This window comes from Vipera ursinii (genome assembly GCF_947247035.1).
Source record: "Vipera ursinii genome assembly, chromosome: 6".
Classification (NCBI taxonomy): domain Eukaryota; kingdom Metazoa; phylum Chordata; class Lepidosauria; order Squamata; family Viperidae; genus Vipera; species Vipera ursinii.
In genome coordinates this window covers 7,849,567-7,876,592 of record NC_139515.1, presented here as the reverse complement: position 1 = coordinate 7,876,592, position 27,026 = coordinate 7,849,567, and the positions used below count along the sequence as shown (strand labels likewise).

General features: G+C 45.1%; 1 protein-coding gene across 1 annotated transcript in view; it reads right to left on the bottom strand.

Annotated features, from left to right (window-relative positions):
* ITPR2 (inositol 1,4,5-trisphosphate receptor type 2) overlaps positions 1-27,026 on the bottom strand; it is a 184,393-nt gene that overhangs the window by 47,033 nt on the left and 110,334 nt on the right. Inside the window, 9 exon segments of the mRNA XM_083366224.1 lie at positions 1,588-1,707; positions 2,961-3,056; positions 4,442-4,552; positions 8,669-8,869; positions 9,593-9,849; positions 12,807-12,990; positions 16,245-16,432; positions 18,099-18,207; positions 26,055-26,163. Of these exon segments, the coding sequence (XP_083222350.1) occupies positions 1,588-1,707; positions 2,961-3,056; positions 4,442-4,552; positions 8,669-8,869; positions 9,593-9,849; positions 12,807-12,990; positions 16,245-16,432; positions 18,099-18,207; positions 26,055-26,163 (1,375 nt within the window).

Genomic DNA, 27,026 nt, shown 5'->3' with positions numbered 1-27,026 from the left:
CGATATGTTCTTTGCAACATATCTCATCCTTGTCACATTTGGCAACATGTCACATTCACTTATTTGCCATGCTAACTTGGGTCCTATTTATGTCTCCCAAAGCATGGAAAAATCAGTCATTTCCCCTACTTCTGGTAAGTTCAACCACAAGTAATGACAGGAAAGGATGTTGCATTGAAAATATATATATATATATGTAGAAATGTCTACATGAAACTGAGAGTTTGCATGCCTCTAAAATAAATTAGCGGCCCACGTAAGAATAAAAATAAAACTTGTGTCTGGTTTTTTACAGCTTCCTCTAATCAGCCAAAAGATTGGAAACCATCTACCCTCTTATTACTTTCCCTTAATAATAATAAAAAAAAAACCCAGCTAAATTATATTCACCACGGCAAGTTTTGAAGATCTGCAGACTTCGCTAAATGGAGCGAAGTCTGTTCCAGAAATGCATCAGAAGGAAGAGATTTATTGCCTTGTGGCTGGTGAGATGTCTTCCAGACTTGGGGGTGGGGGGTGGGGGGGTGGGGGGAGAAACATGAGTTATGAACAGCTGAAAAAGCAGGAAGCAGAAAATAAATATGACGGAGATAAAAATCAATCAATCCATCAATCAAAATTGAGCCGAAAAGGTCCTTGGAGGTCTTCTAGTCCAGCCCCCTGCTCATTTCTCCAGGTTTTCAACTGTTTTCCATGAATCGATTTTCGTAAGGATATCACGTGACTTTGTGCTATATTTTGCAACTTCTTAACAAAAAGTGCTTTCATTCTCTGGGCAACTTCATTTCTTCGTCCTTTTTTTTTTCACGAGCATCGGCAATGTTGGTGCAGGCAGTCCTCGACTTACAAGCGTTCGTTTAGTGACCAAAGTTGCGGCGGCACTGAAAAAAGCGACTTACGACCGTTTTCCACACTTACGACTGCTGCGGCATCCCCACGGTCACGTGATCAAGATTCAGACACTTGGCCACTGACTCGTTTTTATGATCACAGTAGTGTCCCGGGGTCACGTGATCACCCTTTTGGGACCTTCTGATGAGCAAAGTCAATGGGGAAGCCAGATTCACTTAACAACGGTGTTGCTGACTTAACCACTAAAGTGATTCACTTCACAACTGCGGCAAGAAAGGTCGTAAACTGGAGCAAAACTCACTTAACAACTGTCTCAGCTTAGCAACAGAAAGGTTGGGCTCTGTTGCAGTCATAAGTCGAGGACTACCTGTATTCATCCAGGGATTTCTGACCGACATTTCTCTCCCTGTCTTCATCTTTTACATCGGGGGTCTTCAAACTTGGCCCTTTTACGACTTGTGGACTTCAACTCCCAGAATTCCTCAGCCAGGCACGCCGGCTGAGGAATTCTGGGAGTTGAAGTCCACAAGTCATAAAAGAGCCAACTTTGAAGACCCCTGTCTTACACAAACATACACACATTTTAGAGAGAATTTCCAGTCTTGAGGTGCTTAAGCCCACAATCCCTATAACCGCCTCCCTCTTATGAGAGCTACTGAATGCTGTGAGACATTTTGTGACCCCTTCTATACGGAGTTGTGCTACAAAGCCCCAAAAGGCAACACAACAACATACCTGGTGAGCTAATATATAGATATTATGCCCAACATCTTTTGGTGAAATACTCTCATCCCCATTCTCCTCTTCCTGATCGTTCTCGACCCCCTGGTTGTACGCGTTCTTCATAACGTCCACCTAGAAAACAGATTTCTTTAATTACTGTATTAAATTGACTGAGATCTAAGCAGTGGTGGGATTCAGATAGGTGAACAACCGGTTCTCTGGGTGGATGCCTCTTCTGGAAGTCCATTCTCGGCCTAGGCAACAAAAAAATTAGCTACCGGTTCTGTCGAACTAGTGAGAACTGGCTGAATCCCACCACTGGCTCTAAGTGTTCTTTTGTTTCAGATAATAATATCTGCATATTCGTAATGCTTTGGTCCAATCTCAGTTCAATAATCTCTTTATATCCTACCTTATTTTTTTTAATCGGCTGGCTGTATAACTTCAACCAGTATAAGTGGTATTAAGCCACAGTTCGTTTAATGAGCGTTCAAAGTTACAACGGCACAGACAAAAGTGACTTATGACCGTTTCTCACAGTTACGGCTGTTGCTGCCTCCCCATGGTCACGTGATCAAAATTCTGACCCTTGGCAAACTGGTTTCATATTTATGACGGTCGCAGCGTCCCGGGGTCACGTGATCCCCTTTGGCGACCTTCTGACAGGCAAAGTCAACGGGGAATGCCAGATTCACTTAACAACTGGGTTATTAACTTAACAACCACAGTGTTTCACTTAACAACCGTGGCACAAAATGTCGTAAAATGAGGCAAAATTCACTTAACAAATGTCTTGCTTAGCAACAAAAAATTTGGGCCCCCAAGTGTGGTTGTAAGTCAAGGACCGCCTGTATTATAGTCATTGTGAGGGTCAAAACCACCTTGCTAGCTCAAAAACTCATTTTTAATTTATATATATATATATATATATATATATATATATATATATATATATATATATATATATATATATATATATTGCTGAAGGGATGCGGTGGCTCAGTGGGTTAGGACGCTGAGCTTGTCGATCAGAAGGTCGGCAGTTTGGCGGGTCGAATCCCGAGTGCCGCGTAACAGAGCGAGCGCCTGTTACTCGTCCCAGCTTCTGCCAACCTAGCAGTTCGAAAGCACGTAAAAATGCAACTAGAAAAATAGGGACCACGATGGTGGGAAGGTAACAGCGTTCTGTGCGCCTTTGGCGTCTAGTCATGCCGGCCACATGACCACGGAGACGTCCTCGGACAAGCGCTGGCTCTTCGGCTTTGAAACGGAGATGAGCACCGGCCCCTAGAGTTGGAAACGACTAGCACACAAGTGCGGGGGAACCTTTACCTTTACTATATTTTGCTGTGCTCAGTTATAAAACCAGATAAAAAGATACTTACCAGCTCTTTTGGTCTCATGTTGAAAAGGACCCTTTCTGCATTTTCGCTGTCATGCCTGCTTTCCATTATAGCCAACAAAAGCTTAGAGGCGTTATTCTAAAAAAAAACATCAAGCCAAATTGAGACACCGTTAAAATCTACTTCATGGATTGATAACCCTTATTTTTCCTTTATCTGAAGTTGCAGGCACAGCCGTTCGTTATCAGACAAGGTTTTTAAATGCCTTGAATCTTTTGGTGGGTTTGTTGTTGTTGTTGCTTTACGGAAGGCATGATGGCTTTATCACCATATTGCAGAACTTAATTAAAAATAAATAGATATTTATAAGAGCTGGAGGTGAGCGAAGAGAGCCTTTTCTGAAGTCTGTTTCCAGACCATGCATTGACTTAACAACTGTGTCGTTTGTTTTATGCAGCTTCCCAACTGCTGCAAAAAAAAAGTTAAAAAATTTGGTCAGTCATGTGACCAACCTATCTTACGACCATTATAACTTAAGACCATTATGGACAGGCTCCGTTACAGTTGTAATTTGAGGACTACCAACCTAGAACTAAGGAGAAATTTCCTGACTGTTAGAACAATTAACCAGTGGGATGGTTTGCCTTCAGAAGTTGTGGGTGCTCCGTCACTGTAAGGTTTGCGGAGAGGAGGAGGAGGAGGAGGAGGAGGAGGAGGAGGAGGAGGAGGAGGACCGTGGGGTCCCTGGTGCTCTCTGAGCTTGGCGGTTTTCTTGAGGACGGTTCATGACCTAAGTAGGTAACATCATCAGGGGTAGAAGGGCGTACGGCTTGAGGAGAGGAGGAGGAGGAGGAGGAGGACTGTGGGGTCCTTGGTGCTCTCTGAGCTTGGTGGTTTTCTTGCAGACGTTTCATGATCCAAACTAGGTAACATCATCAGTGCTAGAAGGGAGAGGGGTATGTGAGGAGGAGGAGGAGGAGGACGACGACGACAACAACAACAGTGGGATCCTTGGTGATCTCTGAGCTTGGCAGTTTCCTTGCAGACGTTTCATTACCCAGGTAGCTAACATCATCAGGGCTAGAAGGGAGTAGGGCTTGAAGAGAGGAAGAGGAGGAGGAGGACTGTGGGGTCCTTGGTGCTCTCTGAGCTTGGCGGTTTTCTTGCAGACGTTTCATGACCCAAACTAGGTAACATCATCAATTCACCACAAACATCTGCAAGAAAACCGCCAAGCTCAGAGAGCACCAGGGACCCCTCATTTCAACCCTGAGCTACAAATATTCTCCTTTACTGGTGTACAGAATATATGTTTGGATCTTGTCTCTCTCATTAGGACCAGCAGAGCAGCAGTTAAGACAGCTGACCTGACCCTCCCAAGAGTAGGCTAGAGCCGTGCGCTTCTTCTCCTGACCATGGATGAGATACTTCTGTCCTTCTTACATCCATCTCCAATTGTGACAGTGAGAGCCCAATGAGGTCAGGGAAGATGGGGACGATGTACACATGGTGGAATTCCATACCTTCAACTGTAGCACCAGGTCCATCCGATATTTCCCAAGAGGATTGATATCATTTAGGATCAGTGCGATGATGATGTCAATGCCATTGGACTCATGGGTGGCTATGCAGGTCTGCAAAAGGCAAATGAAGACATAACAACACATGGCATAAAAGATAGTTCCCTTTCTTTCCCCCTTTCTCCGAAAGATGAATAATATCCTAAACTAAGGAATCATCTAAGGCAGTGGTAGGCAACCTTGGCTCTTTTATGACTCGTGGACTTCAACTCCCAGAATTCCTGAGCCAGCCACGCTGAGGGAAAAGGGAGAGGTTTCCAAGCTGAGCCATGCTGGCTCAGGAATTCTGGGAGGTGAAGTCCACGAGTCATAAAAGAGCCAAGGTTGCCTACCCCTGGCCTAGGCCTAGGCCGCTTTATGACTTGTGGACTTCAACTCCCAGAATTCCTGAGCCAGCCACGCTGAGGGAAAAGGGAGAGGTTTCCAAGCTGAGCCATGCTGGCTCAGGAATTCTGGGAGTTGAAGTCCACGAGTCATAAAAGGGCCAAGGTCGCCTACCCCTGATCTAAGGAGATTCTGAGTCACCCCAGGTGATGTGGTGGTCCCAAAGGTGCTTTGTTTCAAAAGGCAGCCGGACTTTCTTCTTTTGCTCGAAGATGTTTTTGTTTCCCATCCAAGAATCTCCTTCGGTTCCGACTGAACGGTGGGGGATTTAGAAGCGGAACTGAAGACGCTTCTTGGATGAGAAGCGAAACGTCTTCAAGGAAAAGCAAGAAAGTCCAGTTGCCTTTTGAAACAAAGCCTCTTTGGGACATCCCAAAGGATTCGATTCATTTGCCGTGCATCTTTCTACCAGGGTAAACGTGCAGAGGGGTGGACAAAAGGCACCATAATCAGCACCGTTGTAAATACTGTACGTCTTCTCCAGTGGAAAAAGTACACAGTGGAGCAACTCAGCCAACAGACTATCCTCATTTCCCTCAAAAGGTCATGCAGACTGGAGGGATTCCATGGCAGACATAATCCTCTTAAGTGCGGCAAACCAGAGCATGCTAATTCAACATTTAACTCGCATAAAGTGCTTGCGTGCACGTAGGACGTTGCTGACAGCTACGCTGCCCATTTCCTCTGCATGGAAAAAAAAAACACAAAACAATGATGGACAGCCCCAAAGGGCAACTGGACTTTCTTGGGTTTTTTTTTTTCCTTCAAAACATTTTGCTTTTTCCTCCAGGTTTTGAAGGAAGAACTGAAGAAGCTTCTCGGATGAGATGCGAAACATTTTTAACAAAAAAACAACAACAACCCACAAAAGTCCAATTGGCTGTTGAAAATCACCGTTGGGACCACCGTGACCTGGATGATTGAGAACATCCATAGACTTTTGTAGGCTTGTATAGGCTTTTGTCAAGGAGGCAGGGTCTTGCTCCCTCAAAACCCATGATATCAAACAGAAGTGGAATACTTGTGGGGGTCAGGGTTGAACTGTGGGGGTCCTTGGTGCTCGTTGAGCTTGATGACTTTCTAGCAGACATTTCATGGCCCAACTCAGTAACATCATCAGTGCTAGAAGACAGGATGGTGTTGTGATTCAGGGTCAGCCTGTGGGTTCGGCAGTTGGGTCGGACGACTCAGAGGAGGAGAGGGGTGTTGAAGAGCTTGCTGAGGGGGTTGAAGTTCTTGCTGATGAGAGCCCTCAGCCAGGCCCCTCCCACCTGGTCACGATGGAGACCCAGCTGTGTGAGCCTGACAGCGTGGATGAAGATGACCCACAGCTGGCCCTGTTCAAGGACGCCCGACGCAGGAGGCAGTCAATCAGGAGTAAACAGAGGAAGGCAATGGGGCACCTCGGAAGGAGGCAGAGAGAAGCCACACCCTGAACTGTATAAAAGGGGAATGCGTGGGAGGGCTGGTTTGCTGAAGGTAACCGCTTGATTAGTTCCTGTTTCATAGCTCCTGTTTCATGGTTGGTGTCTTGTTTTGCTCTGCTTTATGTTAATAAATTTGGCAGGCTTAATTCCAGCCTCTTGCCGTTTGTAAAGGGGTTGTCCCTGCCTTATCTGCAGGGCCGGTAGCAGGTTGGTACAGAACAGATGGTTTGCTCGCTGTTTATATTCCAGCGGTGTGCCCCTTCAGTGTTGGCGGGAGTGTGGTTTTCTTCTTTCTGGATCCTTGATTGGGCTGTTTACTATTTGATTGTCTACGGAGATTCTCAGTCATTCAGGTCACGGTTGTCCCAAAGGGGCTTCAGTTCTGAAGAACTGAACTGAAGAAGCTTCTGGGATGAGAAGCGAAACGTCTTCAAGGAAAAGCAAAGAAAGCCCAGTTGGCTTTTGAAAAAAACCAACCACCTTTGGATTTACTCTTGGATTGTTTGCCTGAGTTTTAGTCCATGGATGTTTTTGCCATGATGCGGAAGTAAAGATCTCTTTCTGGCTTTAAAAGAAAAGTGTCTGATCACCGTCATACGACTACGGGACAATTCAGATGGCTATAAGTGTGACGGGGTTGCCAAGCAACCAAAAGGCGGTCACGTGACCGTGGCACAGGGCAGCCATCGGAAGTTCAAAACTGAGTCATAAGTAGCGCTGGTTGTGAAGTAATTCTATTCAAAATGGAATTGTTACCACCGTCAATCCGTAGGAATGCCAAAGGTGCTTTTTTCAAGAGGCAACTGGACTTCCTTGTTTTTCTCTGAAGACTTTTTTTTTTGCTTCTCCTCCAAGAAGCTTCTTCAGCTCTGACTGGATGGTGGGGAATGGAAGGAGCTGAGCTGAAGTCAGAGCTGAAGAAGCTTCTTGGATGAGAAGCAAAACGTCTTCAGAGGAAAAACAAGAAAATCCAGTTGCCTCGTGAAAAAGCACCTTTGGGACAACCGTGACCTGGATGACTGAGCATCCCCATATAGACAACCCGTAAGAATGTTTCATGACTATTTCAAACTTATCTTTTTGCCAGATTTAGCCCTACAAACCCTTCACTGCAACACATCTATGGAGATTCTCAGTCATCCAAGTCATGGTTGTCCCAAAGGTGCTTTTTTCAAGAGGCAACTGGACTTTCTTGGTTTTCTTTGAAGGCATTTTGCTTCTCATCCAAGAAGCTTCTTCAGCTCTGAGTGGACGGTGGGGAACGGAAGGATTTATATTCCTTGCGGATAGCTGGCCTCAATGACTCTCTAAAAGAATGCAAAGAATATAAATCCTTCCGTTCCCCACCATCCAGTCAGAGCTGAAGAAGCTTCTGGGATGAGAAGCGAAACGTCTTCAAGGAAAAGCGAAGAAAGTCCAGTTGGCTTTTGAAAAAAAAAGCACATCTTTGGGATTACTCTTGGATTCTTTGCCTGAGTTCTTAGATGGTAATTAGATAGTACAGAGCAAACTCCACTCCCTTCTAGCACTGACGATGTTGCCTAGTTGGGTAATGAAACGTCTACAGGAAACAAACAAGCTTAGAGACTTCCAAGGTCCCCACAACCTGTGATATCACACAATCTACTGGAACATATGGTGGGTGGGGGTGGGGGAGATCTCATCCCTGGACTGAATCCAGATCCCGGTCCCTGTTCTAAAAAAGTGTTCAAGAATTGGGGATCTAAACGACCAATAGAAGAATTACCTCATTTACCACAGTTTCCCCAATAGAAAGGCCATGTTTTCAATCACAGAGAAGAGCAACAAAGATGATCAGGGGAGTGGAGGCTAAAACATATAAGGAACGGTTGCTGGAATTGGGTGTGTCTAGTTTAATGAAGAGAAGGACCAGGAGGGACATGATAGCCATGTTCCAATATCTCAGGGGCTGCCCCAAAGAAGAGGGAGTCAAGCTATTCTCTAAAGTGCCTCAAGGCAGGAGAAGAAGCAACGGATGGAAACTAACCCAAGAGAGAAGCAACCTAGAACTAAGGAGAAACTTCCTGACAGTCAGAACAATTAACCAGTGGAACAACCTGCCTCCAGAAGCTGTGAATGCTCCAACACTGGAAGTTTTTAAGAAGAGACTGGACAGCCATTTGTCTGAAAGGGTATAGGGCATTCCTGCCTGAGCAGGGGGTTGAACTAGATGACCTCCAAGGTTCCTTCCAACTTTATTATTATTATTATTATTATTATTATTATTATTATTATTATTATTATTATTATTATTATTATTATTAAGGGATTTTTGAAACGAAGAAAGAAAATCTGAGTTGACATTCAGTTCAGATTCTTCTCTGGGGGCTAAACCTACCTGATTTTCATGGCAGGGGCCTTGACAGTACTCAGTCAAACTTTCAAGGGTTTGATTCACCAAAGCTACATTTTTTTCTTTGATGTATAGGCCCAGAAGTCCTAGCCCACCTGTGGTACTTCCGCAAATACAATCCAAAAACTGAAGGGTCTCACATACTAGGTTGTAGTTTGTCTTGTTGTTCTGGTTTCTTAAAAAGTTCTGGAAAAAGGAGGAAACAAAACAGCTGACGAAAAATAGGTAATGGTTCAAATGAGAAATAATGCTAAGCCAGGGTTGGAAGACTTAACTATTGGGATTTGGTGTGATTCTGACTGTAATGTATCCTTCTTTTAACTCAGTTTGAAAAAAGAATCAAAGTCATGGTCTAACATGGATTTTTAAAGTGTAGTTTATGCTGTGGCTATTTAACATTGTATCGTGATCGATATTACCATAAATATAATGATTAGACTTGTGCCCAATTCACAGCATGATATATAGTTAAATAGCTGAACAAATAATGAACAAAAATAGATAAATTGCTCTAAAGCATGACTGGCGGATTATACCATTATAAACTCAATTCAAGGCTCTAAAACAGAGGTCTTCAAACTTGGCCCTTTCATGACTTGTGGACTTCAAGTCCCAGAATTCCTCAGCCAGACACGCTGGGTGAGGAATTCTGGGAGCTGAAGTCCACAAGTCATAAAAGGGCCAAGTTTGAAGACCCCCGCTCTAGAGCATGGTTATCGCAAGTCCACCCAGTATTAATAAGATCAGTATTCTAAAATATTTAAATATGTGTAGATGTGGTATGTGAGGTGCGGTCATACTTATAAAGCTGTACTAATACTTCACATGAGTTTTGATTCTATGCCTCTGTTTATAGAACCCAAGATTGTATTAGCCTTCACTCTAAAATACACTATAATAATAGCCTACCTGAAGTTCTCGATTGTGATTCTCACACAGCAATTGGAGAAACCTCAAGATGGGTTGCATGATCACAATGGTGGGACTCATGGTCATTTCTTCGGAAGATTTTTCGTCCGTGCATCCCACATCTGACCCTGGACCCATGAGGTCAGTTTCCGGATCCATTTCTCTGCGATACATGCAATAAGCTTTGGATGTTGCAGTGGAAGCTTCCGCCAATTGTCCTTTCATTCCTTCTTTCAGATGCAGGTTGGAATCCCTAACTGTAGATAAGTTAAAAGAAACATGATTGTAATTAAATAATGTACTGTAAGGACCAGGAGGGGGTTTTATCTGTCGATCCTTTGAGTCCATGTTGACACCTGCTGATTTAGATGGACCACTCCCTGGAGTTTTTACGACAATATGAAAACGGTTGGGTGTGGTTGGCTAGGTGGTTTGTTGAGGTGTATATTTTGTGTTTTTGCATTATTTTCGTCAGGGTTATTGTTGTTTTTTCTTTCTATAAGGCACAAGGCATCTTGGTTGAGCTGGACGGCCATATAAATGTTATCAATCAATCAATATTCTAACTAACACCCATGATCTTACCACCTCCCCATAGCCCTCCAACCAGTGGTGGGATTCAGCCGGTTCACACCACAACCGATAGCTAATTTTTTGTTGCCCAGGCCCAGAATGGACTTCCGGAAGCGGCATCCACACAGAGAACCAGTTGATCACATATTTGTATCCCACCACTGTCTCCAACCCCCCCTCCCCAACTCCTATACTTCCAGGAGTGAAGATCTGGTGGTTTGATTCGATTGATGAATATGCATATACTGCATCCGGCCATCTCAATTCCTGGCAAATAGATGGGGAGGAAATGGAGGTAGTGACAGATTTTATTTTCCTGGGCTCCAAGATCACTGCAGATGGGGACTGTAGCCAAGAAATTAAAAGACGCTTGCTCCTGGGAACGAAAACCATGGCAAATCTAGACAGCACACTAAAAAGCAGAGACATCACCCTGTCAACAAAAGTGCGTATAGTCAAGGCTATGGTCTTCCCAGTTGCAATGTATGGCTGTGAAAGTTAGACCATAAGAAAGGCTGAGCACCAAAGAATTGAGGCCTTTGACCTATGATGCTGGAGAAGACTCCTGCGAGTCCCTTGGACTGCAAGGCGATCAAACCGGTCAGTCCTAGAGGAGATCAACCCTGACAGCTCTTTAGAAGGCCAGATCCTGAAGTTGAAACTCAAATACTTTGGCCCCCTAATGAGAAGGAAGGACTCACTGGAGAAGAGCCTAATGCTGGGAAAGATTGAGGGCAAGAGAAGAAGGGGACGACAGAGAATGAGGTGGCTGCATGGAGTCAGTAAAGCAGTAGGTGTGAGCTTAAATGGACTCCAGAAGATGGTAAAGGACAGGAAGGCCTGGAGGAACGTTGTCCATGGGGTCACGATGGGTCGGACATGACTTCACAGCTAACAACAAAATACTGTAGGAGAAGGACAGGCAGAGTCTGGGATCAGTGTCAAGAAAGGAATCAGCCTAGAGTCCATTACGTTGCCACAAAGGATCTAAGTTCAACCCTCTTGAATTCCATTGGCTCTTATCTAGTGACAATCCAGTGCTGACCATTAGCTGACTATATACTTGTGTATAGCGTTATTGAGCAATAAAGCATCTCAACCGGAACTTAACATGTGATCCAGATTCTTTCTGCCCGACACATACTTACTTCACCCAGGCTCAAAACAATTGTTGGTGGCACAATCTCCCTGCCCATAAATCCTGGGAGAAGTAAGAAGCTGTTTGAAGTTATGACAGATAAATGCTACTTTCATGCTTCAATAAACCTTTTGAGATCAAATCAAATTTACTGCTCAACCCTTATGGCTAAGCGTGCCTATCTTACATCAATCATGGCGCCAACAACTTGAGCAGTTAAAAAAGTTGGCATCTCACAGAACGCGTTTATTCCAGGAAAATTCCCTAACATTTTCTATCCCTTATTTATAATAATGAACTTGCAACAGTTCATTTGGTGACCGTCTAAAGCTACAATGGCAATGAAAAATGTGAGTTATGACCATTGTTCACACTTCCGACCGTTGCAGCGTCCCCCTGGTCACATGATCAAAATTCAGACACTTGGCAACTGACTCATATTTATGACGGTTGCAGCGTCCTGGGGATCATGTGATCCCCTTTTAGTTTATTGAATTTAGTTTATTGAATTTATATTTATTTTGCAACCTTATGACAAGCAAAGTCAACGGGGAATGCCAGATTCACTTAACAACCGTGTTGCTAACTTAACCACTTCAGTGATTCACTTAACAGTGGTCGTAAAATGGGGCAAAACTCAGTTAACAAATTTCTCACTCAGCAACTGAAATGTTGGGTTCAGTTGTGGCCGCAAGTCGAGGACTACACATAGATAAATAAAGGAATAATCAAAATAATAAATGAACAAACTTAGTTGTTTGTGTTTTTAATTACTGATTGTTTTGTTTTGTTCCTATTTATTTTTACCGTTAGCTGCTTAGAGTCACGTACAGTATATGAGAAGGGCAGCCATATAAATTTATGGCAAAATGAACGAATGAATTCTTTAACAGTAGAACTGTACTGCGATGTATGTCATTTTAGATAGGTTATCTTGAATTCCTAAAAAGCACAATAATGAGTTAGGAAAACCTTGATTTATTAATTAGGTCAGACATGTCAAACACAAGGCCCGGGGGCCAGATCAGGCCCGCGAAGTGGTTTCATGTGGCCCACGAAGCCATCCTGGAAACAGTGAGGGAACGGCCCCCGCTGCCTTGGCCCTGGCCCAGAGACCCTCCTTCTGCCAGAGACCCTCAGATCTGTCCCACTCCTGCCCAGGCCCCCATAGGCACCCTTGATGCCAACGATGCAGAACTGGCCACGCCCACCCAGTATGCCATACGCACTCTAGCCACGCCCACCCAGTAGGCCACGCCCACCCGGCCCCCTGAGGGCAACCGCAATGCTGATGCGGCCCTCAATGAAATTGAGTTTGACACCCCTGAATTAGGTGTTTTTGCTCAGGTAGTAAATATCAATGTGGGCCACGCTAAATACACAAGTGCTCTTCTTCCTTTTTTAAAAAAAAAACTTAACCAAAATCTCTTTTTCTCCTGACTGCACTGAAACCAGCCTAGGGAAAGAAATAACACACCCCCCCCTTTTTTTTTGTCTGGTTACCTCTCTTCTTGGGAGCTGACAAGATCAGGTCTGTTTCCTCGTCCTTCTTTTTGATGCTCAAATCAATTGTGTTTACCGTCACCGTGGACCGAATTTCCTGCTGGGCTGTTCTCATCCGATCATACAAAACTTTAAAAAACTTTTCGGATTTTTTCCGTTCGTTTAATTGTTGATAAAAAGAATACTAAAAGAGAAGGGGAAAAAAAATTACAACAGAAAACGAAGCATGGGGATCTATCACTAAGGGACTCGGTAAGGGCAATGGGTTTGAACACATTCAAATGGATTGTTCATAAAGTCATCGTTACTCCTACATAACCTGCATTAATTGATCAGAGAACCTGTCCTTCATTTTTCACATCACCCCTGCCTATCTTCCCAATTTAAATCCTAATCACCCAAGCGTCAACTTTGTGAGGTAGTCCAGATAAGAGGCACCCCTAAAAAGCTCTAACTTTATTGTGAGGTCACATTTTAACGGAATGCAACTGAGTCCATACTTTTTGTTGCTAAGCGGGACAGTTGTTAAGTGAGTTTTGCTGCCTTTTTACAACTTTTCTTGCCACAGATGGTTCAGCGCTTCCCTGCAGTTGTTGAGTTAGTCACACGGGTTGTTAAGTGAATCCAGCTTCTCTGTTAACCTTGCTGGTCAGGTCGCAAAAGGAGATGACATGACCCGGGGGACACTGCAACTGTCATAAATATGAGTCAGTTGCCAAGCGTCTGAATTTTGATCGTGTGACCACGAGGAAGGATGAAATGGTCTTTAAATGTGAAAAACGGTCATAGGTCAGTGCTGATGTAACTTTGAATGGTCACTAAACAAACTGTCGTAAGTTGAGGACCTCCGGTATGGCTAGTATTTCTCTCCCCCCACCCTTATCTTTGCAGTCCAAAAAATTAGAGAAGTTTCCTTCTGAGACATTTGCCATGCTCCTATTCCACCCATGGGCTCTCTTGCCTGTTATCTGACTGTTGCTTAGTCTGTGGCTCTTCCTCCTGCCTTTGAAGGCTGTTCACACATGCCGTTACATTTAGCTACTTCACTGAATTTGATGAAGACCGCAGTAGCTTACAAAAACCTTTACTAAACATCGTTAGCCTGGAAAGGTACTACCGTGTTTCTCCAAAAGTAAGGCCTACCCCGAAAATAAGCCTTGGGTTGATTTTTGCAGGTGGGCCTAATATAAGCCCTACCCACCCACCCCAAAAATAAGTCCTAGTTTTGGAGCGAGGCGCACACCTAAAAAAAATCAAGCAAGAGCGGGGGTGTGGGATGTGCACGCATCAACCCCTAGCCTCCATTTTGCCATCAGAAGCCTTCAGGAAATGCCTCTGCAGCTGAGAATGGAGCTCCAGATTGACGCACGTGGCGCCGCCTTCTTAGCCTCCATTTTGCCGTCAGAGAATGTCAGGAAATGGCTCTGCAGCTGAGAATGGAGCTCCGGACTGACGCATGCGGCGCCTCTCTTGGCCTCCATTTTGCCGTCAGACGTCTTCAGAAAATGCCTCTGCAGCTGAGAATAGAGCTCTGGATTGACGCATGTGGCGCCTCCCTTGGCCTCCATTTTGCCATCAGACGTCTTCAGAAAATGTCTCTGCAGCTGAGAATGGAGCTCTGGATTGACGCATGTGGCGCCTCCCTTGGCCTCCATTTTGCTGTCAAACGTCTTCAGAAAATGCCTCTGCAGCTGAGAATGGAGCTCTGGATTGACACATGTGGCACCTCCCTTGGCCTCTATTTTGCTGTTAGATGTCTTCAGAAAATGCCTCTGCAGCTGAGAATGGAGCTCTGGATTGACGCATGCGGTGCTCCCCCACCCCTCGGCCTCCATTTTGCCGTCAGAGGCCTTCAGAAAATGCCTCTGCAGCTGAGAATGGAGCTCCGGATTGATGCATGTACCCCCCCCCCTCCTCAGCCTCCATTTTGCCATCAGAGAATGTCAGGAAATGCCTCTGCAGCTGAGAATGGAGCTCCGGATTGACGCATGTGGCGCCTCCCTTGGCCTCCATTTTGCTGTCAGACGTCTTCAGAAAATGCCTCTGCAGCTGAGAATGGAGCTCTGGATTGACGCATGCGGTGTTCCCCCACCCCTCGGCCTCCATTTTGCCGTCAGAGGCCTTCAGGAAATGCCTCTGCAGCTGAGAATGGAGCTCCAGATCAATGCATGCGGTGCCCCTGCCCTTGGCCTCCATTTCGCCATCAGAGCCTTCCAGACGCGTGCAAGGTGAGACCATGGAAAAGACACCTCCTGAAAATAAGACCTCATGCCTCTTTTGCAATCAAAAAATAAATAAATAAAATAAAAAAGACTGGGCCTTATTTTCGGGGAACCACGGTATTAGATTCCTTCTCCATTAATGCAGGAAATCCTGGACTTACAATGGAGCCCAAAACTTCTGTCGTTAAGTGAGACATTTGTTAAGTGAGTTTTGCCCCATTTTACGACCTTCCTTGCCCCAGTTGTTAAGTGAATCACTACAATTGCTAAGTTAATCACACGGCTATCAAGTGACTCTGGCTTCCCCATTGATTTTCCTTGCTGGAAAGTCGCAAAAGGGGATCACATGACCCCGGGACACTGTGACCGTCATAAATTTGAGCCAGTTGCCATGCATCTGAATTTTGATCACGTGACTGTGGGGGTGGCTGCCAAGGTCATAAGTGTGAAAAGTGGTCATTAATCACTTTTTTCAGTTCAGTGCTGTCGTAACTTCAAACGGTCACTAAATGAACTAAGTCAAGGACTCCCTATATCTGGGCACAGTTGTCTAACTGAAAACCCTATTACACAAATAACACACTACATTCTTACAAAAGTCAGCTAGGGGACAGTTCCCTGTGGCTTATATATAAAATACCGTTACAATACCTGCTGTAATATTTTTCAGTTATTTTCCCAATAATTCTCAACCCTGGTCCTGTTTTCTTTCCTTGCCTTAGAAAATTCGAGGGTTAAATTAACTGGAAGATATTAAGGTAGGACTAGCACTTCTGAAGGGACACAGTGGCTCAGTGGGTTAGGACGCTGAGCTTGTCGATCAGAAGGTCGGCAGTTTGGCAGGTCGAATCCCGAGTGCCGCGTAGCAGAGTGAGCGCCTGTTACTCATCCCAGCTTCTGCCAACCTAGCAGTTCGAAAGCACGTAAAAATGCAAGTAGAAAAATAGGGACCACTCCGGTGGGAAGGTAACAGCATTCCGTGTGCCTTTGGCGTCTAGTCATGCCGGCCACATGACCACAGAGACGTCCTCGGACAAGCGCTGGCTCTTCGGCTTTGAAACGGAGATGAGCACCGGCTCCTAGAGTCGGAAACGACTAGCACGCATGTGCGGGGGAACCTTTACCTTTTTTAGCACTTCTGAAGTGGTTTTCATCTCTGGATTGTGTTCCATAATTAACCAAGATCCGAACTAACAAATCACCCTCCAAAATGTACCTGAATTTGGGTGTTTCCTCCTTCGAGCAACGCAATGCCAAGCAGGATGGCCTCGGAGAATATCCGGTCATTTTTGGTACTAACAATGACATCGGTGACCAGTTCTGAAGCTCCTTCTTTATCCAAAAGACATTGGATGTCATGCATGGAGGCTCCAGACTTGTCCACATCTTGTCCCGAAAAGGTCCCTGAAATTAACGAATTTAATTGACAAGTTAATTGGGACATTAAGACGTTTTTGAAAAAAAAAGAGACTTATTCTTAAATTTTCAGTTAAGGATTATCTCATTTTCTCTCCCCTTATCTCTTATCTTCTAATGCCTTTCCTTGTCTTGTCTTGTCTTGCCTTTCCTTTCCTTATCCCTTCCTCCTCCCTTCCCTTCCTTTTCCCTTCCTCTTCCATTCCATTCCCTTCCCCTTCCCTCCCCTCCCCTTCCCTTCCTCCTCCCTTCTCTTCCCATCCCATCCCATCCCATCCCGTCCTGTCCTATGCTATCTTTAAAAAAATCAGATTTATAGAGAAAGGAAAGCTGGATGTCCTGCCTTATGGAGCAATACTCTGATATATATTCTTCACTCTGTAATATGCTCAAAAAATAGAATTAAACCATAAACAGGGATGAGATTCAGTGATGTTAAGTCCAGGGGTCCAGACAGTAGTGGGATTGAAATAGGTGAAAAACCGATTCTCTGTGTGGGTGCCGCTTCCGGAAGTCCGTTCTGGGCCTGGGCAACAAAAGATTAACTACCGTTTCTGCCAAAGTGGTGCGAACCAGCTGAATCCCACCACTGGGTCCAGATCAGTGAGATTTAAATAATTTTCCCTCTCTGTTGAACTGAGAGGTGAAAAAGAATTACAGTGCAGATTGCATCCAGCCAGACCAGGCTAAAACTTCTACATCAGCAAATATTGTGCACAATCCAAGGATCTAAATGTGACTTAGAAGCTGTTATTTTTATCAAAAGGAAGTTTTATATCCTGAGTTCCACTTCTTCCACTACATCGGAAGAAGAGTGGGAATTATTGAGAATGCGCTTGAACAAATAATATTTTTCTATGGAGAGGAGGGATCTTGTATTTACTTATTTATTTACTTTCTGACTTACTTACTGATTTATTTATTTAGTTTATTCGTATTCCACCCTTATTATTAGAAATAACTCGACGGGGCAAATATATCTAACATAGCATCCTCCTCCTGTTTTCCCCACAATAACAATCTTGGGAGGTGAGTTGGGCTGAGAGAGAGGGATTGGCCCAAAGTCACTCAGCTAGCTTGCATGCCTAAGGCAGAACTAGAACTCACCATGTCCTGGTGATTGGCCCAAAGTCAGCCAGCTAGCTTTCACAGCTAAGGCAGGACTAGAATTCACTGCCTCCTGGTGATTGGCCCAAAGTCACTCAGTCACTTTCATGCCTAAGGCGGAACTAGAACTCACCATCTCCTGGCAATTGGCCCAAAGTCACTCAGTCACTTTCATGTCTAAGGTGGAACTAGAACTCACCATCTCCTGGTGATTGGCCCAAAGTCACCCAGCTAGCTTTCACAGCTAAGGCGGAAATAGAACTCACCATCTCCTGGTGATTGGCCCAAAGTCAGCCAGCTAGCTTTCACAGCTAAGGCGGAACTAGAACTCAGCATCTCCTGGTGATTGGCCCAAAGTCACCCAGTTACTTTCATGCATAAGGTGGGACTACAACTCACAGTCTCCTGGTTTCTAGCCTGGTGCTTTAGCTATCAGACCAAATTACGGTAACTCTCTATTCACACGAATATATTCACATGAACTACACTAGGAAAAAAAACACAAGAGGAGCTGTTCTGAAGCCGGAATGTTTTAAATCCTAGTTACCTCCACTTTGTAGAGGTTTGCCGTAGTTGCCAGACAGAGGACCGTTGACGCTCCCTCCGTAGTCTCCTTTAAAATAACAATTGAGAAGTATTTTTCGCAGGTTGCTGCCCTTTAATGACATCAAAACAGAGGGTAAGCATTAAAGAGGGAGGCAAATGTATTCCTAGATATTTTATTTTCAAGTCTGCAGTGCATTGCGAAACACTACTCATCTGTTGAGTAGTGAAAGAAACTGCATTTTTCTAGATTTACGTGGCCAGGCTCCATCGATGCAGCGTAAGCCAGAAAAAAATTGCGTAGGATCTACTAAGGAGTTGCAAATAGGGGTGCAGCCCGTTCCCAATAACACAGAGATGACTTTGCGGTCAGGCACCCTTAAACAGAATTTTCCAAGGAGTTTTCAGAAAATTCAGCTACCTCTGCAGAAGAATTCCAAGAAGGCATTCCAGGGGAGCAAGATCAGAGGTGAAATTGAATAAAACTTCACAGCTTCCCCTCCAAATATGACAGAGGACACAATTACGTTGGCCAGGGGTTAACATTTGCACAACTCTTGCAGTTTTCAATAGTTCTGGGTGGCAAAGGATTCTGATCAACTATTTTAGACTAGGGCCAAGTAATTTAATGGGGCTACTGACTAGGTCTGATGGGCCTCCTTGCTGTCATGCCTGAGTGGAAGAGGACATGTGGAACCGTAGCCAATACAGGTGGTCCTCATTTAGTGACCATCATTGAAACCAGCAACTCGGTTGTTACGCAAAGCAGTCACTTATCATCCGACCTCAGCCTGCCTTAGCTTCGTAGACCTGCAAAGATGGCAAATCTGAGGACTGGCTACGGGCAATCCTCGAATTACGCTCAAAACTCAGCCCAAAATTTCTGTTGCTAAGTGAAACATTTCTTCAGTGAATTTTGCCCCATTTTTACGACCTTTCTTGGCACAGCTGTTAAGGGAATCACTGCAGCTGGTAAATTAGTAACACGGTTGTTAACGAGTCTGGCTTCCCCAATGAAGGTCGCAAAAGGGGATCGCGTGATCCCGGGATGCTGCGACCGTCATAAATACGAGTCAGTTGCCAAGCGCCTGAATTTTAATCATGTGACCCTGGGGATGGTGCAACGGTTGTAAGTGTGAAAAACAGTCATGAGTCACTTTTTTCGGTGCCGTTGATACTTTGAACAGCTCACTAAATGAACTGTCGTTGAGGACTACCTGTATTTGGACATCTCCATTTTACTGCACAGGGCCGTTGTTAAACGAGGACTCCCTGCATTCCAACGGCCCTTACATTTCAAGGTTAAAATTAGCCAAGTAGACAGTCAGAAGATGATCCAAACCTGGTTAAACCTCTGATTCAAGAGTTTCTCCCTACAAAAAGCGCCTTGAATTGAAGGTCTTCAATATTTAAAAGCCAGGATGATACATAAAGCAGTAACAATGCTGTTATTCACATGAAGGAGCGTGTGTCCTTCCCATCCAGTCTTCCCTTGAAAGGACTTTACAGCTTTGAAAAGTATACTAATCTGAAATGTAAATGTAGCACTCAGCTGACTCCCAATCCTTATGCAACACATAATATTGCTTTGATGCAAGAGCACAACAGTCTTATTGTAAACCACTCGTAAGACTCTTTTGTGCAACAACAGCGACGCAGAGATAAGAACAGAACGCCAAGAGAACAACAGGAATTTGTAAATTTTAAACAAAGGTCTAACTGCTTTGCTGTGGTCCTTTCTTCTTCTGGAGAAGCATCACTAAACACTGAACTCTTCCTACTGCCTGAATTAAAATTAAAATTCAGGCCTGTGGGTTGCAAGAAAGGTGCACAAGTCATCGGTATTTATCTGAAGGTCCCTGTGATGCATTTGCACATTAAGAAAACCACGCAACCACAAAACCCATCGGCATTCCCAGGTGTTGGTCTAGAGTACGGCCTCGTAAACCCTTGCCACTTGTAGAACAGCGAAGCATCAGTCACCGAACAAAAACAGCCTCCCTCCAGTCAAGCAGATGGATAGTTGGAGAGCAGACTGCCTGAAGGCCAAATGCCTTGCGGGGGTGGGGTGGGGCATTCAGCCTTGGTATGGAGAGGGTGCGCTGGAGGAGAAAGATAGGAAGGAAGGAAGGAAGGAAGGAAGGAAGGAAGGAAGGAAGGGAGGGAGGGAGGGAGGGAGGGAGGGAGGGAGGGAGGGAGGGAAGGAAGGAAGGAAGGAAGGAAGGAAGGAAGGAAGGAAGGAAGGAAGGAAGGAAGGAAAGGAGAGAGGGATGGTAAGAGGGAGGGAGGAAGGAGAGATGGGAAGGAATGAGGAAAAGAAAGGAAAAGGAATGAAGGAAAGAAGGAGGGAGGGAGGGAGAGAAATATGGGAGGGAGGGAGGGAGGGAGGAAGGAAAGATGGGAAGGAATGAGGGAAAAGAAAGGAAAAGGAAGAAAGGTAGGAAGGAGGGAGGTGTTCTGAACCAGCCCTCTTCTAGCAAACCCCTATTCAAAAAGAAGAGACTGGAGAGCGTCCAAGGCTAAAAGGCTTCTGCCAAGATTTAATTACGCAGTTAACAAAAACACTAGAGCTTGTCTTCTCAAGCGGAAAAGTTGCTTTCAGCAACCAGCCCCTCCCCAAACACTCCTTTTATAGAGAGCTCAGGGCGTGGTCTCCCTGTGCCTCCTCCCGAGGAGTCCCGCAGCCTTTCTTTGTTTGTTCCTGCTCGACTGCCTCCTGCGTCGGGCGTCCTTGAACAGGGCCAGCTGTGGGTCATCATCCTCCGCACTCTCGGGCTCACGCAGCTGAGAAGAGGTCCCCGGCTGAGGACTCTGCAAAGCCTCCAAACCATCATCAGCCGGTTCGTCTCCCTCCTCCCCCTCATCTGAGTCCTCCGATACATCGGACCCGGCTGTCGGACCCACAGGCTGGCCCTGAGTCACAACAGGAGGGAAAGAAATGGGGAGAGAGGGAAGGAAGGAAGGAAGGAAGGAAGGAAGGAAGGAAGGAAGGAAGGAAGGAAGGAAGGAAGGAAATGTGGGAGGGAGGGAGGGAGAAGGAAAGATGGGAAGGAATGAGGGAAAAGAAAGGAAAAGAAAGGAAGGAGGGAGGGAAAGAAATGGGGAGAGAGGGAAGGAAGGAAGGAAGGAAGGAAGGAAGGAAGGAAGGAAGGAAGGAAGGAAATGTGGGAGGGAGGGAGGGAGAAGGAAAGATGGGAAGGAATGAGGGAAAAGAAAGGAAAAGAAAGGAAGGAGGGAGGGAAAGAAATGGGGAGAGAGGGAAGGAAGGAAGGAAGGAAGGAAGGAAGGAAGGAAGGAAGGAAGGAAGGAAGGAAGGAAGGAAGGAAGGAAATGTGGGAGGGAGGGAGGGAGAAGGAAAGATGGGAAGGAATGAGGGAAAAGAAAGGAAAAGAAAGGAAGGAGGGAGGGAAAGAAATGGGGAGAGAGGGAAGAAAGGAAAGAAGGAAGGAAGAAAGAAAGAAAAAGAAAGAAAGAAAGAGAGAGAGAGAGAGAGAGGAAGGAAGGAAGGAAGGAAGGAAGGAAGGAAGGAAGGAAGGAGGGAGGGAGGGAAAGAAATGGGGAGCAGTGGAGGAAAAAGACAGAAAGGAAGGAAGGAAGGAAGACTGGACTGTGGACTCTGTTTGCCTTGGACATTGACTCAGGTCTGTGAGAATAAAAGGGGTTAGCTTTTTTCTTGCGGTTTCTGCCTGTGTCTCACCAAGGCTGGGACTGAAAACTCACTGCCAGCCTCGGTTGCCTCTTTTAGGGTCGATGCGAAGGACTGGCAGATCTTCAACCCCATGATAGTCCTTGACTTACGACGTTTTCATTTGGAAGTCACAGAGGTCCCAGCACTTAAGCTCAGCATTCTTTCAGGTCAGGATTTAATCTGGGGCTAAGTCAGCATCCCAGGATACAGGTCCTTTAGGCTTACCACAGTTCATTTAGGGACCGTTCGAAGTTACAACGGCATTGGAAAAAGCGATTTGTCACCCTTTTTCACACTTACGACCGTTGCAGCCATCCCCGTGATCAAAATTCAGACGCCTGGGAATTGCTTCATACTTATGACGGTTGCAGCGTCCCGGTCTCATGTGATCCCCTTTTGCAACCTTCTGACCAGCAAAGTCAATGAGGAAAGGCTGATTCACTTAACAACCGTGTGACTAATTTAACAACTGCAGCGATTCACTTAACAACCGTGGCAAGAAAGACTGTACAATGGGGCAAAACCCAACAAGTTTCTCACACAGCAACCTAAAATTTGGGGCTCAGCTGTGATCGCAAGTTGAGATCTACCTGTACACTAATAGAGGCAGTCCTCAACTTACAACAGCTCATTTAGCGACCGTTCGAAGTTACAATGGCCCTGACAAAAGTGACTTGCGACCCTTTTTCACACTTACGACCGTGGCAAGAAACCGTGGCAAGAAAAGCTGTAAAGTGGAGCAAAACTCACTTGAAAAAAAAATTCTCACTTAGCAACATAAAATTTCGGGGCTCAAAATTGTGGTCGTAAGTTTGAGGACTACCTGCCCACTAACAAGAGTGCTCCTGTCTGGATTTTATTTTTTTTTCCCCCAACGGAGATGTTTTCCAAGAGTGAGGAGCACTTCCAAGATTTGGCATTCAAGTCCCAACCAGCCTCAACTCAACTGCGTTAGGGATGAATCTCTCAAAAATTACTCAGGGGCTGACATCTGGTGAGGCGACCTGATAAACAGGTTGATGTTGTGATGGTGTTGCTTTGTGCAGCTCATCCAGGTTATGGGTTCCCCAGAGGCAGCTTTGCTGCTGTGAAACAACAACAACAACAACAACAATCTTCAACTAAGATCTTCAACTAAGATCTTCAACTAAGATCTTCTCTAAGCGGCTTCCCTTCGGTCGTGTCTTCTCATCACTTTCTCTTCTTCTCTAGCTCTTTGCTCCCACTTGTTTCTTCCCATCAGGATTGATGTCCCCATGTCGCTTTTTTTTTTTTTTTTTTTGAGGAGGCAACTGGACTTTTCTTGTTTTTCCTTTGAAGACGTTTCGCTTCTCGTCCAAGGAGCTTCTTCAGCTCTTGGTGGGGAATGGAAAGATTTATACTCCTTGCAGAGAGCTGGTCGTTTGCATTCTTTTTAGAGAGTCTTTGAGGCCACTTGGAGGCTTACCTGTGTCCTCAGGGTCACCTGAGTAGCGCAAAAGGGTGTGGAGTGTTCTTGACTGTGGGATGTTTTTTCTGCCCTGGGTCCCTTCACGGTTGAAGACAGGCACCGGCTGTTGGGGATGCATCTGTGTTCTCTGCATCTCAAATTGAAGCGCAAATGGTTCCTGTAGTCTGCAATGTTTTCTGGAAATCCGTTCACACTCCCGCACCATTCGAAGGGTTTTCATCCCAAAGGGCATAGCTAAATGTCTATGGAGATTCTCAGTCATCCAAGTCCTGGTTGTCCCAAAGGTGTTTATTCAAGAGGCAACTGGAGTTTCTTTGTTTTTCCTTGAAGACGTTTCGCTTCTCATCCAAGGAGCTTCTTCAGCTCTGACTGGATGGTGGGGAGTGGAAGGATTTATACTCCTTGCAGAGAGCTGGCCATTTGCATTCTTTTGGAGAGTCGTTGAGACCACTTGGGGGTTTATCTGTGTCCTCGGGGTCACTTGAGTGGTGCAAATGCTCATTTGGGAACAAATTGCCCCTAGCAGCAAATGCACACAGGATTGTAGCCTTAATTATTTCACTGTATGATGCCAGCCAACCAGGCGTTACATGCTAATCTATAACTTACAAACTAGGCGGACTTGTGTTCAAAGTGCAACGGCTTAACTACTGTAGTTTCAATGCTTTAATTTAACCAATGAAAATGATCAGAAGGCAGCCATGACATCTTCTCTTAAAAACAGAGGCGGGACTATTATATCCAGTGCTTTTTTTGTAAAAGAAAAAGGTGCCGGAACTCACACATGTCATACAACCCGTCTTGCCTACCCTACAAGGTTCCATCCAAAAAAGGTGCCGGAACTCCGTTCTGAGCGTTCTATGACAAAAAAAGCCCTGATTATATACAGTATGTTCAAACAACATGCCAGATTTATTTTCTTGACTTGTCAACTCCTCAGGAAAATCATACGTATCTTTCCCTGGCAGGGTTTAAGATGGCGTTTCAGATTCTGCTCACAGTTGGTTCTGGCGCCATTTTGACGTAGGAAACAGGAGACTGTTGTTTTAATATGTGAGATCAATAAATACTTTTGCACCGATCCATGGGAAACAGAACAAGAACACAGATCTACACATGGGTTCAAAAGCCGAGCAGTTCACGTATCTTCTCCATCTTCTCGGTCCTGCCCTTGTAGGATAAGAGAACTGAAGTCTCGTCGCCAACAGATGCCGGTTGGCAACAACAAGATAAGCAGAAAGTTCTCTTACTAATAAGAGAAGACAAGGTTTATTGACCACATCTGGGCAGTTGCAGAAACTGGGATGACACCACCTGCCAATGTCTGAGCGTCTGCTAAGGAAAATATCTTCCTGAATGATGGTGCCCCACACACACACATGCACGCACATGCTGAAGTTCTCCCAGTGTGGTTCTTGTGCAAACCATCAACTCATGAGAGGGAAACGCCAGCAGCTTTGTTTGCCCAGCTCAAGTTTGCAAAAAGTGAGGAGGGAAAAAATCCCCAGACAGCATAATAAGAGGAAGAAAAGCTTAGTTTATAGAAATCAAAGGTGTGATAATCTCGGCTTGATAACTGGAAATCTTCTTATGGCAATGTTGTGCTGGTGGGTCTCTTGGTTAAGATCCCTCAAGATGATTTCCTACAGAACAGAATAACAGAAGAGAATAATAGAGTTGGAAGGGACCTTGGAGGTCATCTAGTCCAACCCCCTGCTCAAGCAGGACAGGCTATATCAAGTCTCTTCTTAAAATCTTCTAGTGTTGAAGCATTCACAACTTCTGGAGGCAGGTTGTTCCACTGGTTAATTGTTCTAACTGTCAGGAAGTTTCTCCTTAGTTCCAGGTTGCTTCTCTCCTTGATTAGTTTCCATCCGTCGCTTCTTGTCCTGCCTTCAGGAGCTTTGGAGAATAGCTTGACTCCCTCTTCTTTGGGGCAACTCCTGGGATACTGGAACACTGCTATCATGTCACCCCAAGTCCTTCTTTTTATTAAACTAGACATACCCGATTCCAGCAACTGTTCTTCATATATTTTAGCCTCCATCTTTGTTGCTCTTCTCTGCACTCTTTCTGGAGTCTCAACATCTTTTTTTACATCGTGGTGACCAAAACTGGATGCAGTGTTCCAAGTGTGGCCTTTTGAAAGGCCACAGTGATGGAACACCCACAAACTTCTGAAGGCAAGTTGTTCCACTGATTAATTGTTCTGTCAGGAAATTCCTCGTTATTTCCAGGTTGCTTCTCTCCTTGATTAGTTTCCACCCGTTGCTTCTTGTCCTGCCTTCAGGTCCTTTGGAAAATAGCTTCACACACACACACACACACACACACACACACACACTTCTTCGTGGCAGCCCCTGAGATATTGGAAGACTATATACAGAATAACGAAGTTAGAAGACACCCTGGAGGTCTCCTAGTCCAGTTCAGGAAACCCTACACCATTTCAGCCAAATGTCTGTCCAATTTCTTCTTGAAAACCTCCACCCACAACGTCTGAAGGCAAAGATCTTCCACTGATCAGTTCTTCTCACTGTTGGGAAATTTCTCCTTAGCTCTAGGTTGGGTCTCTCCTTCACCGATTTCCATCCACCTATCTCTGTGAGCAAAGCCAACCTGACCAAATTTCTACAATGACAACTAAGACTTTTTTTTTCTCTTTTCCTTTTTTTCAAGATGGTTCACATTTTCCCCTAGATTCCATTCCCTTTGCCCCGGAAACCAGATTAAAACATTTATCCCCTCTTAGATTTGCGCGCTTTCTGCTTAAATGCCCCAGCCGATGCAACCTAATTTTTAGGAATGAGATTCAGGCCTACCTCTTCAACGAAGCTGTCTTTCTGGTCAAGCATTTCCCGCAAAGTCTGGAGGATTTTGATGCAGAGTTTTTCTTCCTTCTCCATGAGCCGTTTGGTATGATTTATCAACCTTAAAATAAAAAATGAGACAAAATATAATGTCGAGCCCTGTGGGCCCCTCTTGATTATTTCTCTTTGCTCTTTTTGGCACTGAGGATAACTTATTTCATTGCAAAGGAAAATAACTTGAGAGCAAATCCCACTCCCTTCTAGCACTGATGATGTTACCTAGTTGGGTGATGAAACATCTGCAAGAAAACCACCAAGCTCAGAGAGCACCAAGGACCTCACAGTTATCATCATCATCATCATCATCATCATCATCATCATCATCACCACACACCACTCTTTCTTCTAGCACTGATGATGTTACCTAGTTGGGTGATGAAACATCTGCAAGAAAACCACCAAGCTCAGAGAGCACCAAGGACCCCACAGTTCTCCTCCTCCTCCTCCTCCTCCTCCTCCTCCTCCTCCTCATCATTCATCATCATCACCACCACCACACACCACTCTCTCTTCTAGCACTGATGATGTTACCTAGTTGGGTAATGAAACATCTGCAAGAAAACCACCAAGCTCAGAGAGCACCAAGGACCTCACAGTTCTCCTCCTCCTCCTCCCACACTCCTCTCCCTTCTACCACTGATGATGTTATCTAGTTGGGTAAGAAAACCACCAAGCTCAGAGAGAACTTAGAACCCCACAGTTCAAATATCTAAGCCAACTCGCCTCCTTTCTTGCACTAATGGTGTTCCCTAGTTGGGTAATGAAACATCTGCAAGAAAACCACCAAGCTCAGAGGGCACCAAGGACCCCACAGTTCAAATCTCACAGTTCAAGCTCCCCTCCCTTCCAGCACTGATAATGCTACCTAGTTGGGTCATGAAACGTCTGCAAGAAAACCACCAAGCTCAGAGACCACCAAGGACT